Consider the following 15,231-nt stretch of genomic DNA (forward strand, 5'->3'; position numbering starts at 1 on the left):
TTATACAAGGACATCTTTTATTTCAGTACATTCAAGACAAAAAGAAAAGAAAACAATTCAAGAACAGGATGTACCTTCACTCAAGGCTTTATCTCCCCTGCCCCTCTCCATTGTCATCTCTTTCCTTTTACGACCAGAAATTGCATAGAGTTTGTTTTTTCAATCAGAAAATTAAATTTGCCAGTGTAAACCCCACATCTGTACCAAGCAGAGGGTGAGCTGCTGCTGTTTCTAGGGAAGTCACTATTTTCCTTACACGAGATCCCGGGCTAATGATTTTCTCAGATGCTGTGTGGCTGGAATTCACCCTGGAAGTTGCGGGTGCTCCGTGGGGTCACGGATTTGGGGAGCTGCTGAGCCTGGGGCAGAGCTCAGAGTCACTTCAGGAGTGTGCAGAGCACAGCCAGGGACACTTTGGGGGTCCCAAAACTTCCTCCCTCGGCTGCTGGGGACGGGCAGCCTCCCCCAGCGCTCCCCACTCACCTCCCTCAAAAGGCTGCCCCCCACCCCATCCCAAGGATAGAAAGGAAAAGGAAAAAAAAAAAGCAAAAGATGACCCCAGAACGAAACAAAAGACACAGAACCCCTGAAATTCCAGGCGTTTCAAGGCCTCTTTGAGTTCACTGTGTTCGTTGGCTGTTTTTTGGCATTTTAATATATATATATATATATTTATATATCTATGTATAGATATATTTCTCTATATATGTAATTGCAACAACTCCTCAGATGGACTTCCAGCAAATGCTGCTTCTCACAGGGAGCGTGTCCCATCCCATCCTCCCCTTTCCCCTTCAACCCACCTGCCACCCTCTGGAAAAGGAAGAAGAGTTCAGCACCTGGTGCCTTGGAGACTGGGTCCTGACATACCCAAATTAAACAAAAAAAAAACCCCAAAATAATGACTCCTCCCTTCCCACAGCCACGGCAAATAAAAAGTCCCACCCCTGCCCTCGGAGAACATCCCCCAGTAAGTGATGAAGAGGCAGCGCCACTGTCTTTCTCCTGACCTTGGAGAAGCTCCAGGAAGCCCTCCTTGACCCTGGGTGGGCAATTCCTGCTACACCAGCCACCCGCCACGTCCCTCCATCCCAGAGACCACCTCCGGCCACCCACCAGCCTGAGGACCTCCCTCCTGCCACGCCAAACCTCCGCCAGCCCTCCGGCCAGGCCGTAGCGCCCACCCCAAGGTCCACCTCGCTCTGGAGAAGCCGGGTAACTGCTATTGATTTAAAAACGAGTTGACATTGTACAAGTCCGTGTTCTGTAAAATGGAACAGGACCCTCTCGTCCCACCCCGACGCCGCCGGGCCTGGCGCTACTCGGGCCCGCTGCTGTTGGTGGCCTTGTCCCACTCCAGGCTCTCCTCGCTGCGCGCCGGTGACCCCGCGGCCGGCCGCGCCCGGAGCCCCTGGAAGCGCCGGCACTCGGGGCACACGCGGATGTGGGTGCAGCCCCGGGCGACCAGGGCGGCCTCTTGTGCCAGTCTTTGTGCCAGGGGGTCTGGCTCGCCCCCGCTGCACAGCTTGCCGTTGCTGAGCGTGGTCGTGCTGCGGGCTCGGCGCTCCTCGGGCACAGCGGGGCGAGTCCGTACCACCCCCCCTCGCCTCCGACGGGGGTGGAAACTGTCCTTGCACAGGATGATGTTGCGCAGCTCCGTCACCATCTCTTGGCACACCGACACCTGCGGGGGAGAGTGGAGCCGTGCTGCTCACCTGAGCGAGCCCCGAGTCCCTCAGGGGCTCTGGGTGCTGCGGTGATGAGGGCTTGGAGTGACCTGGCATAGTGGAGATGTCCCTGACCATGGCAGGGGCTGGAACTGGATGAGCTTTAAGGTCTCTTCCAACCCAGGCTGTTTTAAGATTCCGTGATGTGATTCTGACCCCGAATTTTTATGGACTCAGTGCTGCTGGTTTTCAACATCAACGCTCAGACACCTACACTTGATTTAACCCAACTCTGCCTCTCATCAGAGACCCCCCGGTGTTCTTCATCCCCAGATCAGCACAAGATCCAAAGCTGCTGCAGGAAGAAATCCTGTCCCCAGGAAAGGTACCTGGATGTTGTGCACATCTTTGATCCCTTTGAAAGCCCTCGGAGGATCTCTACAGCCTCACTCTGAGTAGGAGTGCACGAGAAGCTCATGGATTTTACACCAAAGGCCTGTTTGTGGGTTTGAGGTGTCCTGGCTGGGATTGCTCCTCAGCCTGGGTGCATGACTTGCTGTAGGACACCCCACAGACAGCAATAAACACACCCTGTCCCCTCAGGACACTCCCAGGTCCTACCTCCGACTGTTCAGAGTGCCGAAGGCTCCACAAAAATTCCAGCATTGCCATAAAAATTGCTACGATTAAGCCACAGATGAGCACCACGAAGATTCCACCAATGTTCTCCATCCCCAAGCCTAAAATAAAGCAGGAGAGACACTCTGGAGAGGCAGACACATGATAAATCTCAAGTGTCACTGCACAGAACCCCCAGGCTTTGCTGTTTTGTTGGCATTGTAGACGCCCAGCCAGGGACCAAAACCACCGAGCAGGCAGCATCCTATTAATAGCTCCCTGCATGACTCAGATGGCCCAAGTGAGTGACTTGCAATAACTGCAGGATCGAAGATGCCTGCTCAGAAATGATGATTTTGCAGATAAACAGCCAGAACGTTCGAGGGGAAGCACAAAGCAATTTGTGGACAAACTGAAAACAGGAGGGGAAAAAGGCAGGATCAAAGGGGCACATTAATCCCTGCAAATTATTCACCGAGCTCCAGTGGCTTTGAACTTGAAAAGGAAGAGGAGCAAGGTTGTTAAAGGAGCAGAGATGAAGGAGACAGGGAGGGCTTTAAAGGAAGCTGGCACCAGGAAAAGCTCCTTTGATTGCATCACAAAGTGCTGCAGGAAAACGATTCCGGCTGCTCGGACTGCAGTGGGAAAGGAGAGGCTCGGAAGGAGAGCAGGATGCTGTGTCACTGCAGGGTGACAAAATGGGGTCCCTGCCACCCTGGGCTACCTGGCTGTGGGTTGGGTGTCTCTGCCCAGTCCACCTGGCCCATGAGGAGGGAACAGCCCCTTCCATGGACAGCTCATCCCACCTCCCCCACACAACTCACTTCCTGTGGGATGCCCAGCATGCTTAACCAGCCTGCATGCCAGAAAGTTCCAGCAGCTGAAGGAAAATCCATCCCTTAAAAACCCGAGCTTTCCGTGTGCTGAGGCCATCACTGCACTTGCACCACAGTCCTGGCCCCCAAAACTGTGCCTCCATCTGCCTGTGAGATGAGCTGACCTCAACATTTACTCTCCTGGGATATGGTTCCTCTCTTCTGTGTTTGCTTTGGGTTCCTGATTGGACTGATTACTAAAAAACATGTGCTCTGCCCTGGGTTGGCTGTGTGAGGCCATTACTCAACAAGAACATCTATAAAAATCTTCCTCTCCCTCCTGTAGCATTAAATCAAAGTGTAAGAATAGATTATTTATTGACTTGATCTCGGCCTGGCTTTTAGACATAAAACCTCACCAAAACCCTTGTAAATCGCTGACCTGTTTTGTTCTAAAACTTAGCAGGTCACATTTCTGCCTCCTCCTCCGTCATTCTTTTGGCACCACCCCCAGAGCAATGCAGGGAGTCTGTAAATCAGAGACTTTTTGCAGAGGCGCTTCCACAGCAATGGCAAGGCAGATAAAACAGCCCGGAATCACAACTCAGACCCAAAGGTAAAGGCCATCCACTCCCCTCCGCAGCTCACAAGTATGAATTTCAGGTTTGTACCTCTCTCTGCATCCTCCTATCATTCTGTCTGGGTGCCACCTCAGACACCCAAGCTCACTGAGGGATATTTCCTTTCCCCATACAGCTACAGCCTTCCTCATCTCCTAAACTGAGCAAGTGAGCCATGGCAAAGGGAACAAACCAGCAGAAAAACTTGCCCAGGGTCACAGATTGTGCTGGGCAGTGCCAGAAACAGCCCAGCTTCCCCCTTCCAAAGCCATCTCAAAACAGCCCCCAGCCTAGATGCCACCTTAGACCTGCCTTTGGCACAGTCCAGGGAGAAAAAAATACCTTCCACCTTCAAAAGTAACTCATTTAATAGCAATAACCTGGTGTCTTACACCTTCAGCCTGAAGATAAATAATCGGGGTTGTCTGTAGAACAACACTGTCCAAAAGTTAGCATCAGCCCTGTGGAGTCCCAGCAGGAGCTGCACAGACACACATCTACACCTGCTGCAAGGTCAAAACCCCAAAAGAGCTTCCCCAGCCCTGGCTTGGCTCTTCTCTCTGCTCCCCCAAAGGTCACAAGGCTGTGCTTTTAACTGGGGGGCCTGCTGGCCTCGCAGAAAACACTTGCTGAGCAAAGGGCGGCTGCCAAAACTCAAAAATGCAGCAACTGTGTTAAGCTGGCAACTGCTCTCATGCTGGGACATCAGCCTAATGTGGTGGCTTTTATGGCAATTTGCATAGCATTACCCAAAAGAATTTGCTCCTCAGTTTACAAATGTACTAATAAAGTCCTTGTGTCCCTTCCCCTGGCTGTTTAAAAGACGCTTTCACTTGGAGCCATTAACCAGCGGGCCTGTGGTGGAGATCCATCTCCCTTCAAGGAACTCAGGATTTTGGTCTGATCCCTTCAGCCATCCATTTTCCCAGACATTCATTAGAAGCTAATTTACCCTCCATATGCCTCCAATATTTGTCATTTGGTTGTTCCCGCTACCTCTGCCCCAGGCAAAAACACACAGCGTGAGGTACGGCGGAGCTGTTTGGCTTTCTCCTTGAGTTGTGGAGGAAGGAATCTCAGGTCAGGAGAAGGGGAAGAAAAAGTGATTCCCAGGCAGAAATGCAGCTGGGCGTTCATCCTTGCACCTCTGGCCAGGATGTTTCTGTGCCTGGTCTCTTACCTTTGGCTCTGTGGTCCTCCTCTTTGGGACACTTCCCTCCTTCCCACCACTTGCGCTTCAGGATTTCCAGGCGGTTGTTCTCCTGCAGCTGGAGGATGGCCAGGTCGAACTCGTCGCGGAACACGGAGCCTGCAACGCCGAGAGGGACGTGGTAGGGCCCCACCTTCCTCCCCATCATCATCCTCGCCACTCGCCCCAGCCCAGCGTGCCCAGCTAGCACAGCTCCTCTCCGGGTGGCTTGGAGGGGCTGTCAGTCCATGCCAGCCATGGAAAGCTGCAGCACCCCACCGGGAATGCCACCTGGTTAATGTCACTCGCAGAAGGTGACTTTACCTGGCCACCAGGAGCCACTCAGGCCACTGGAGCAGGTCCATGGCAAGGGGAACTTTGGCTTTTGAATGAGCAGTTCACTATCCTGCTCCTGCAGGGTCTCTCTCTTGTCATTCCACCTCCAATTCAACCTTGTTCTAACGCTCCTTCCCTCAAACTGGTCACGGAATAGAAACCCTGAGTTGGAAGGAGCCCAAGGATCATGGAAGCCAAAATGTCCATGTTGGAGGAGCTCAGTCCTGTGCTGGGCACGGAGCTCTGCTGCAGTCCCAGTGTCTGCTACCAGAGATCCTTGTCTGCCACCAGAGATCCTTGTCTGGTACAAGAAATCCTTGTCTGCCACCCTAAGAAGGGCCATGGGAAAGACTGCACTTCTCCCAGTAACTCTGCACTATTGTCCCAGCCAGCAGCTTTCTGCTCCTCTTATCTGCTACGGTTTCACTGTTTAACAAGACAATGTCAGAACAAATTTAGCCCTGAAGGTAGGGATTTGTACTCACTTTGATCAGGTTGCTGTGACTTTACAAGCTTACCCGTGTTCCCTAAACTAGAGTGGCTGTTTGTGCGATGGAGGCCTTATGTAATCCACCTCAACTTTGTGTTGCTAAATGCCAGGGCTTAAAGGTCAGGACAAGGCTTCCAGGCTGTCCAAAAGACCAGCGGATTGTTTGGAATAACAACTAAACTCTTATTTAGTGGCAATGTTCTCTTGTGAGCTCATACATTTGAAAGACAAAACCCCTGAATTTGTTAAACCTGATGAGAGCCCCTGAATCACCCAAGTCTCCGGCCTGCAGTTTCAAGAACCACCAGCTGTTAAGACATTCCTGCTAAAATCTACCAGAATTGCCACAGCATTACTTTGACATCACTTCGGGGATTAAAACAAGGAGCACAAAACGATGGCACAAACACTGGTTGGGGAAGGGAACAGCAAAGAGCAGGTATGCAGAAAACAAGCAGCAATTTTGAGACATCTTTCACATGAATTATTGAAAGAGCCGCGGTCGCGTCTCACATGGCTCTGGACCAGAGCAGGGTCTCACATCTGGCTCTGGACCAGAGCAGGGTCTCACATCTGGCTCTGGACCAGAGCAGGGTCTCGCACATCTGGCTCTGGACCAGAGCAGGGTCTCGCACATCTGGTTGTGAGCATGGGCAGCAGGTAAGGAGTAAAAAGGACCCTGTGAGATGCAACGTTGGCTTTTAGAGCCGGCGCAGCCTTTGGAACGCTCCGGTCCTCTGCCGACAGCCGAGAAGGACTAGAATTGTTCTTCACTGCCTACCGACGGGCATGCCAATCCCGTAGCCCTTGGTGTCCAGAAGGCCCCCGACCTGCGTGAGGTTGCAATTGCGCTGCCGATAATACTCGTTCATGGTGGACTCCAGCAGGAAGGCGTAGTTGGAGTTCAGCACGCGCGCGATCCCTTCCTCCGTGCTCTTCACGAAGACGCTGGGCTGCTTGGAGTACATGTAATTCCACATCCGCTGGTACGTCTGGTAGCGGGAGTTCTGCGGGGAGGAAAGAGGCAACCACAGCTCAGGGAGGAGATTTGGGGGTAAATTAGACCCCTAAAATCGAGCCCCCGCATCAGGCGCTGCTGCGGAAAGGCCACAGTGGAGAGAGGAATCAAAATCTGATTTCAGATTCAGAAAGGATTTTGGTGCCTCATCTTTGTTTATCTCAAAGAGGCCCAAATGTGTTGGGAGTTTGTGGGAAAAGCTGGGCATGAAATGTCCAATTCCAACAGAGTCTGTCAAAACAAAGTAAATTCAATTTTAGAAAAAGAAATCAAAAACACACACAAAAAAAAAGCCTGAAGAAACAGCTCCTGCTTGGTTAATCAAAATCTCTGGGTGCTCCCTGTAGAGCTCACACAGTACTGACCATCCCTCACTGTCCCAACAGTTCTTCAGTCCTCCAGCACCCTGAGGAGGGCACTGAGGGCTGGGGCCAGCACAAAAGCTCTCTGGAGATTGTTGCTCACAAATGTAATTCAAAAAATAATCCAGATTTGATTCACCCCTCTGTGAGGCAAGTTAAAGTGCTTGCTGAAAAGAACTGGGATTTTTTTTGTCACTGATTACAAGAAACCAAAGCTCAGCCAGCCCCAAATCCTCAGAGCTGGCTGGTGGCTGGACCACCTTGGTCTGATGAAAAGAAAGCTGAGAATGAGGAATCTCTCTTGCCTGTGCTGAGCAGAGAGTGAAACCTGGTCACACAAAGACTGAATATAAACACCCCCTGCTCTGCATGAGGATTTTCATACTGTCAAGGGCTTGTTTTCTGTGGCTGGTGAGCAGTGCTGGAGAGCCTCAGGGAATCTGCTGCTGACCCAGTTCCTGTCCTCGTCTGTGCAGCTCTGTCCTCTGGGTGCAGCCACATGGACAGGAGACAGATGAGCAGAGGGGTTTGGTTCTGTTTCACTGCATTTTTAAACCTTAAACTGTGTGTCAGTGTCAGGAGAAGCACTGCCAGGACAAGGTGCCTCAGGAGGGGACAAGCATTCCTTCGTGCACCCAGGAAGGGAGGGGAGATGGAGGCAGTTATCCATCACTACTTTAACCTCCCTGTCCTTACACCAGAGGCAAATGGATCCCAACACGGTTTAAAGCACCACAAATAGGACAAAACTGTCTTTTCCTAATTTCCTCTCTGATTTCCTCACTGCCAGCCAGTGCAGAGACACAGCCAGGGGTTTAAACTTGAAAGCTTTCCTCAAGTGAGCCCCTTCTATGCAACCACTTCCTTACTTAGGCTCTGCTCAGCTCATTTTAGATGTAAAGTTTGGCTTAAAAGTAGCTCTTTTCCATACCCCCAAAGAGCACAAAGTTGAGCTGAAAAGCTCAGGCTGACTCCAGAGATTTCCCAGCCTTCCAAATTCAGTTCGGACTCACAGTGGGGGGAAAGTGAGAACAAGCTTTCTCTCCTTTTGGAATTTCAACAAGTAATAAATAAATAAATAATCCTCAAGCAGTTCTTTGTGCGTTCAGAGCGCTGCAGAAAAGATTCACTCATTCATTTCCCTTCTGAGCAGAGCAGGGAAGATGAAAATTAAATTGGGCTAAATGGCCCACATAACTTTGCATACACTTGACTTATTTCAGTGCCACTGACCTCACACAGGCTCCAGCACTTTGGCTTCTGCGAGCCTGCCTGGCTGGTGCAAATGTCTCTTTGCTTATCACACCTGAAAGACCCTCAAATAAAAGCTAAAACCATGTGGAGACCCGTGAAAATTTGACTTCCTTGTCAAATTGCCTTTCTGTGTCCTCCACCATGCCTCTCCCACCATTTATCCTGTGCAAGGATCTCTCCAGAGGTTCCCCTTTGTGCCAGCAACTGGAGCGACACACAAGCTGAGGGGGACACCCCGATCTGACTGAGGGGTGCCCTGTGCACCCCCTGCCCCCCAGGCAGCCAGAGAATGGGGTTTACTTGGAAGAAGGTCATGCTGGAGCCGCCGTGGATGGTGCCGTACTCGATGGTTGTCTGGTCAGCAAGGTCATCCACGGACTCGATGGGGACGTCCATCCTCTGCACGGTCAGGAACGCTGCCAGGTTGGCCGTGTAGGAGGAGATGATGATCAAGGTGAATGCCCACCTAGGGGGAGGGAAGAGACGGTGTGGTTTCCCTCAGGAAACCTGCTCTCCATCCCCACCCTTTGCCTCTCAGAGTGCCAGAATAGCTGAGACGGCAAACTCCCTCCAAAACCATCAATCCCCACCTTGTCACCCAGACAAGTGAGTGCCACACCCACTCATCCCTGAACATCTCCACCTGGGCAGCCCCTCCCGATGTCCCACTGTGGAATCCAGGGCTTCCCTCTGGCTGCCCTGGCAGGTCTGGGACCCTGGCAGGGGTCAGGAACCCCCCTGGACAGAGCCCCCAGAGACACTGTCTGTGATCTCTGGCCATGGAAAAGAGTTTTCAATCTTACAGGATCAATTACCAGCTCTGAGTGTTTGATATAAGTAATAATTAGGTGTGACACGGGTGCAAGAGTAAAATTTTAGGTTTCTAGATTAGGGGTTCAGAGGGGACAAGATGGAGGAAATTGGGTGTGTCTTGTCCTTTTCCTCCTTCTTCATGCCCTCCATGTTTCACTGTGGTGTTGGCATTTTTCTGTTGGTTCAGGCTGGGGACACACTGTCCAACGTAGGTGACAGATATTGGCACGTTATTGTAAATGCAGCACAGGTAGTTTGTGGTATTTAATGTTTGTACCATCCCACTGAGGGCAGAGCCCCACACGCTGCCCTGCAGGACAGAGCTGCGGCAGGGCAGCAGAACATGTTAGAGATAAACAGAATAAACAACCTTGAAACAGCACAGACGAATTATGGCTTCTGCTTTGGCAGCGGGGCAGAAAGACAGAGACTTTCTACAATCTCAGAATCACCAATACCCACAGATTCCGACATCCCACAACCCTTTCCATGAAGAAGTTCCCTCTCCACGTCCCCCTCTGCCCAGAGAAACCTTCCTGGCAGGAAGGGCTGCCCTCCTTACCAGACCCCGCTGACGCAGCGCGTGGACAGAGCCTGGGGGGCGATGGTGGAGCCCTGCTGCATGAACCCCCCCACCGGGAACCACAGCGAGTTCCCCAGGGAGTACTGGTTCACCAGGAGGTTGCATCGACCTTGGGAGCAGGGGTGGGGGCTGTACCACTCGTACGGTGTCAGCCTGAAAGGACAAGAAAAGGGGAGCTCAGGGAATGCGCTGGGAAATGGGACACTTGAAAAAAAAAAATAAAAAAGAGAGAAAAGCTGTGAAGCTGCAGCTCTCCTGGAGGCAGAGTTTTCTGAGGAGGAAATGCTTTGCTGTCAGTTGATGCCCAGGGCTCAGAGCTGTGTGAAACGTTTGCTCTGAGACTCAGGAGCCAGAGGCTTTCTTGTAAAGATTTGCAAAAACTTTGAGAGGCTCTGCTCTGGGCAGCTCTGCGTGCGTCCTGCAGCCCTACGTGCAGATTCCCACCACAGCAGGAACTCCAGATGTGCACGGACTTGATGGGAAGCAGAAATCAAACGTCTTTGGCTGCGCTCCCTGCCGGAGCACGAGCACTGATGGCAAGTTCAAAAGTGAAGTGTGTGAGCCCTGACTGCATTAAACCATCAAGAAAAACTCTTGTTGGTGCAAAGGGTTGTTCTGAGAAGGTCTGAGGTGGAGTTGGAAGCTCAGTGCTGGTGTTTCAAAGCATCCCACCCTTCAGGGGCAGGACAGAGGTGGGAATGGGAAATATCTAAGCCTGTCACTGTTGTGGCTGCACCTCTCTCTCTCTCTTTTGCTGCTTCCAGTCCCCAATTCCCTGGTTGCTAAGAAAGTCTGCTAATTCATGTGCTGCACTTCATCATTCTGCTCTGGGAGGGTCATTTTGGGGCTATTGCCAAAACAGCTGCAGGGCTGTGCCAGCTCACATTTAGCCAGAATGAGGGGGCTCTTTTCATCCCTGCATCTCCTCTCTCACAGTGGTGCCAGGGAGGAGGAGGAGGAGGTTATTTCCTGCAGGCCTTCCATGGCAGATCAAGCACTGGCAGCAAACCCCAGTGCTCTGGGAGTCTGCAACTCACAGGGTCAAAAGCTCCTTCCTGCTGAGCGAGGCAGGGAGCAGCAGCCAAAGCTGCCTCTCCTCAGGGGAGCTGGGTAAGGGCACCTTTCTGGAGGATCATATTTAAAACATGAGGAAGGGGCTAAAGAGGCACCAGCTGTGCGTAATTCAATGGTTTCTCCATCTCTGCATTTCTGAGGCTGCAGTAGATTTGAGGAACCCATGAAAGCCCTGCCAGGATGACAAGTTCAGCCACGCTGAGGGACACAGGACACAGGGATAGCTCCATTCTGCCTGGAACAGCCTCCCCAGGGGTGTGGGCAGGGCAGGGAGGGCAGCACTGGAGCTCAGAGCCTGGGCCACCAACGGGGCATTTTGAGGCTGATCGGAATTAATCATAGGGGAATGGAGCTGAGAGCTGCCAAGAGAGGCTCTGCACATCAGCTGCTCCAAGATACTCATGAACTTTTCCCTCCTGCACAAACTGGGGAGCCAGACATCACTGGTGGAATTCTTATTGACATCTTGGAATGGATTTGGAGGTTCCTAACAGCCTCCAACCTCCCTGTTTGGGACAAAAGGGCAAAAAAACATCTGCAGGGAGGTTTTAACAGCACCAAAAATGGGAAGGATGGTTTCTCCAAAACCTTCTCCCCCCACCTCAGGGCACCACTGTGACCAAACACATGCTGAACCAGGGCACGATGGCCATCCCAGCGTGGGGACACGGTGACAAACATCAGTCCCCGGCTGGCAGAGGGGCTGGGACGCTTCTTGCCAGCCCATCCCGGTGAGCTGGGGGGGCAGAGGATGTCCCCGTGTCCCCCTGGGAGTCCCCTGTCCCCGGCCCTGCGAGGGACACTAGGTGGCACCGCGAGGAAGGGAAAGGCACCGCGACATTACCGAGCCACCAGGAAGAGGACACAGCTGACAGCCAGGTAGGCGAGCAGCATGAAGAGCCAGACGCCCGGAGAAAAGGGGTCCAGGAAGGAGAAATAGCCGGGTCGGCGGCCCTGGGGAGGGAAAAGCACAGCAGGAGTTGGAGCTGGATGGGTTTGGAGAGGTGGAAACAGTTCTGGAAGGGCACCAGGGAAATCAGCCTGCCCTGGTGGTACCGCAGCAGAAATGGGGAATGGGGGAATGGGGTAAATGGGAATAAAATAGGGAATGGGGTAAATGGGAATAAAATGGGGAATGGAGAGAATGGGAATAAAAAGGGGAATGGGGTAAATGGGAGGAATGGGAATAAAAAGGCGAATGGGGTAAACGGGAGGAATGGGAATTAAAAGGGGAATGGAGGTAAATGGGAATAAAATGGGGAATGGGGGTAAATGGGAGAAATGGGAATAAAAAGGGGAATGGGGTGAATGGGAATAAAAAGGGGAATGGGGTAAATGGGAGAAATGGGAATAAAAAGGGGAATGGGGTAAATGGGAGGAATGGGAATAAAAAGGGGAATTGAGGTAAATGGGAATAAAAAGGGGAATGGGGTAAAGGGGAATAAAAAGGGGAATGGGGTAAATGGGAGAAATGGGAATAAAAAGGGGAATGGGGTAAATGGGAGAAATGGGAATAAAAAGGGCAATGGGGTAACTGGGATTAAAAAGGGGAATGGGTGTAAACGGGAGAAATGGGATAAATGGGAGAAAGGGGGTAAGTGGGAGAAAAGAGGATGAATGGGAGAAGGGGGAGAAATGGGAGAAAGAATAAATGGGAGAAAGGGGATAAACAGTAAAAAGGGAATAAATGGGAGAGAGAGATAAATGGGAGAAAAGGGAATAAAAAAGGGAAGGGTATAAATGGGAGAAGGGGGATAAGTGGGAGAAAGGGGAATGAATGGAAGAAAGGGGATAAGTGGAGCAAAAATGATAAATGGGAGAAGGGAAATAAATGGGAGAAAGAGGAAAAAAAGAGAAGGGGAGTAAAGGAAAAAAATGGAGAAGGGAAATAAAGGGGATAAAGGGGGATAAACAGGAGAAGGGAAATAAACAGGAGAAGGGGGATAAACCAACTTTGCAGGGCAAACAAGCAACAGCAACCCCACAAATGACTGAGTCCTGCAGCATCTCCCCACTGGATTCATCCCCTACATCTGTTTTTCCCTCCATTTATGTTCCTCCAGACAAAGAACGAGTGAATGGAGAGAAAAAATGAGGCAATCACAGCGTTCTGTCCCTCCCTGGCAGGGTTTGCTGCACCCTCAGCCCTGAGGGGGGTCCCCCCATCCTTGTGCACCCCACACTTAACTGGGTAGAAGGGGCTCCACCTGAGCTCACAGGGTGGGAAATATATTTGTGAAGCAAAAGGGGGAAAAAAAATGCTTTCAAAACTTCTCTCTCTGGCCTTGCAAAGTTTCTTCTTTTACAAACAACCCAATAAAATTATTACTTTTATCTCAGGGAACGGGATATTTTTATCTCCAGGATGCGTCAGAATTTCCTGTTTTTTTCCTTAGCAAACCACCTTTCCTTGGAAAAAAAAAATAAGGCTTCACTGCTAGAAAAAGCAGGTTGATCTCCTCACAGAGCATTTTAAACTTTCACAAGGATGCTGCCACCACCAGAAAATTGTCAAACGCCACCAAATTTGTGCAAAAGCAGGAGATTAATGTTTTGGAGAAGTTTCTCAAAAGCCAAACACCTCCCATTTTAAGTGGATTTCTTCTGTCAGCACCAGCTCGTGGATCCAGCTCCTCTGAAAGGAAAGAGCAGCTCAAGCACACCCAAGGGACAAGATCCCACAGCTCACAGAACCTTGGATTTTCTGTCCCAAACCACAAATTCAGTCCTGGCATCCCTAAAACAGCTCCACAGCTTCCCCAAGCACCTGTAACTGGGAAGCTTCCCACGAGTCAGAGCTTTGAAAACGCTTTTTTTGGGTTTTTGGGTTTTTTTTCCTTCCCCAGACTTAGACCAGCATTTTAAATTCCACTTCCATCCAAACCTCGCTGTTTTACTACTGAATGTTATGCAAAACCTGAATTTCACAAGGTCTTAGCAGTTCTCCTGAAGACTTGAGTTGTTGCTAGAAAAGGCAACAGTTGTTGCACAAAAATCTTCCTCTGCTAAAAATATCCAGGAGCCTGTGAAATCCTCAGCTCCAGTCACCATCTGGGAACCTGGAACGTGTCAGGAACCTTCCCCAGCAAACCCTGCCCGCAGGAGAAACCCAGCACACCACAACAACCTGTCCCTGTATCCTTCAGGGAGAGATTTTGGGATCTGCACTGTCCCTGCCTGTGGTGGGGGGGTTGGAACTAAAGGGTCTTTGAGGTCCCTTCCAAGCCAAACCATTCTGGATGAGCATTTTTAGAGGATTTGTCCTGGTAAGGCTTTTTAGCAAATGGATGAGTTGAGGACCAGTGGCCTAGCATCCATTCTCAGATTTGAGTCAACTCCCAAGTCAAAATTCAGATTCTCAGATTAATTTTCAGTCAACTCCCAAGGAAAAGTTCAGGTTCTCAGATTAACTTTGAGTCAATTCCCAAGGAAAAGTTCAGGTTCTCAGATTAATTTTCAGTCAATTCCCAAGGAAAAGTTCAGGTTCTCAGATTAACTTTGAGTCAATTCCCAAGGAAAAATTCAGGTTCTCCTGGGTTTAATTCCAGAGTTTCTCCTCAGGGCAATGTCTCTCTTCTGTTCCAGGTTATCTCCTATCAACAGGTGAGGTACAAACAGTGGAAGACACCACATTCTTTGTGTCCTTTCCCAATTTTTCGGTCACTTGCTGCCGTGTTCTGGTTTTCAGAGCCACAGGAACTGGAGGAAGCTGCACCCCATCATCCTGAGAGACCCTCATTTCCAGGAGAAGCCTTTGCTCACCCTGCTGGAGCTCCTTTCCCTAATCCAGGGAGGCCAGGGCACCCCCCAGCCCTGCAGGTGCCACGGGGTGTTCCCTCTGCCCTTCCCACTGATCCCATCCAGAGGATCCACGCCAAAGGGTGGCACTGCCAAAGGGTGGCACTGCCCAAGCTCTCCCCTTCATGCCTCTCCTGGGTGCCCCTCAAACCCTGGTTCCCCTCTTCCTCAGCAGCCAAACCAGCTCAATAACTCCTTATTCCTCCTCAAGGATGAAATGAGGCCATGGGGATCCAGCAAGGTGTGAAGGGCACAGGCTGCTGAGCAAGCTGGAGCTCCTGGAGCACAGAATTCCAGGCAGGGAATGATCCTCCCTGGCATCCCAGAGCTGGCAGGGAGCTCACAGGCCCTGGCAGAGCCTTGGCTGAGCCTCCCCCTGTGAGATGCTCCCGTGACAAAGTTCCTTTCTGCAATTAAAGCCTTGATGTCTTCTTTATATTTCTGGGGCAGTTTGTCAATAAATTGCTCTCATTAAGGAAATTGCGTTGGAAGCTTTAAATCTCCAGCTTGGCAGTGAATCTCTCCTGTGACTTTACAGTTGTAGTAGTTCTGGTTCTTTTCAGCTCCAGTCATTTCCAGGCTGCTGGGACATAT

General features: G+C 51.0%; 1 protein-coding gene across 4 annotated transcripts in view; it reads right to left on the minus strand.

Annotated features, from left to right (window-relative positions):
* Positions 1-15,231, minus strand: part of GRIK4 (glutamate ionotropic receptor kainate type subunit 4) — a 206,139-nt gene continuing 190,908 nt past the window's right edge. For 3 of the 4 annotated variants that reach the window (XM_072918291.1, XM_072918292.1, XM_072918293.1), the window contains exons 14-20: positions 11,684-11,793; positions 9,745-9,918; positions 8,670-8,835; positions 6,517-6,742; positions 4,901-5,029; positions 2,289-2,407; positions 1-1,684 (exon numbers count right to left, since the gene is read on the minus strand). In XM_072918291.1, the coding sequence (XP_072774392.1) occupies positions 1,319-1,684; positions 2,289-2,407; positions 4,901-5,029; positions 6,517-6,742; positions 8,670-8,835; positions 9,745-9,918; positions 11,684-11,793 (1,290 nt within the window). In that variant the 3' untranslated portion in view covers positions 1-1,318. Of the gene's footprint in view, positions 1,685-2,288; positions 2,408-4,900; positions 5,030-6,087; positions 6,309-6,370; positions 6,743-8,669; positions 8,836-9,744; positions 9,919-11,683; positions 11,794-15,231 lie in introns of those variants that run through there. The other variant, XR_012051889.1, reaches the window with a different exon arrangement.

Source organism: Taeniopygia guttata, chromosome 24 (genome assembly GCF_048771995.1).
Source record: "Taeniopygia guttata chromosome 24, bTaeGut7.mat, whole genome shotgun sequence".
Lineage (NCBI taxonomy): Eukaryota > Metazoa > Chordata > Aves > Passeriformes > Estrildidae > Taeniopygia > Taeniopygia guttata.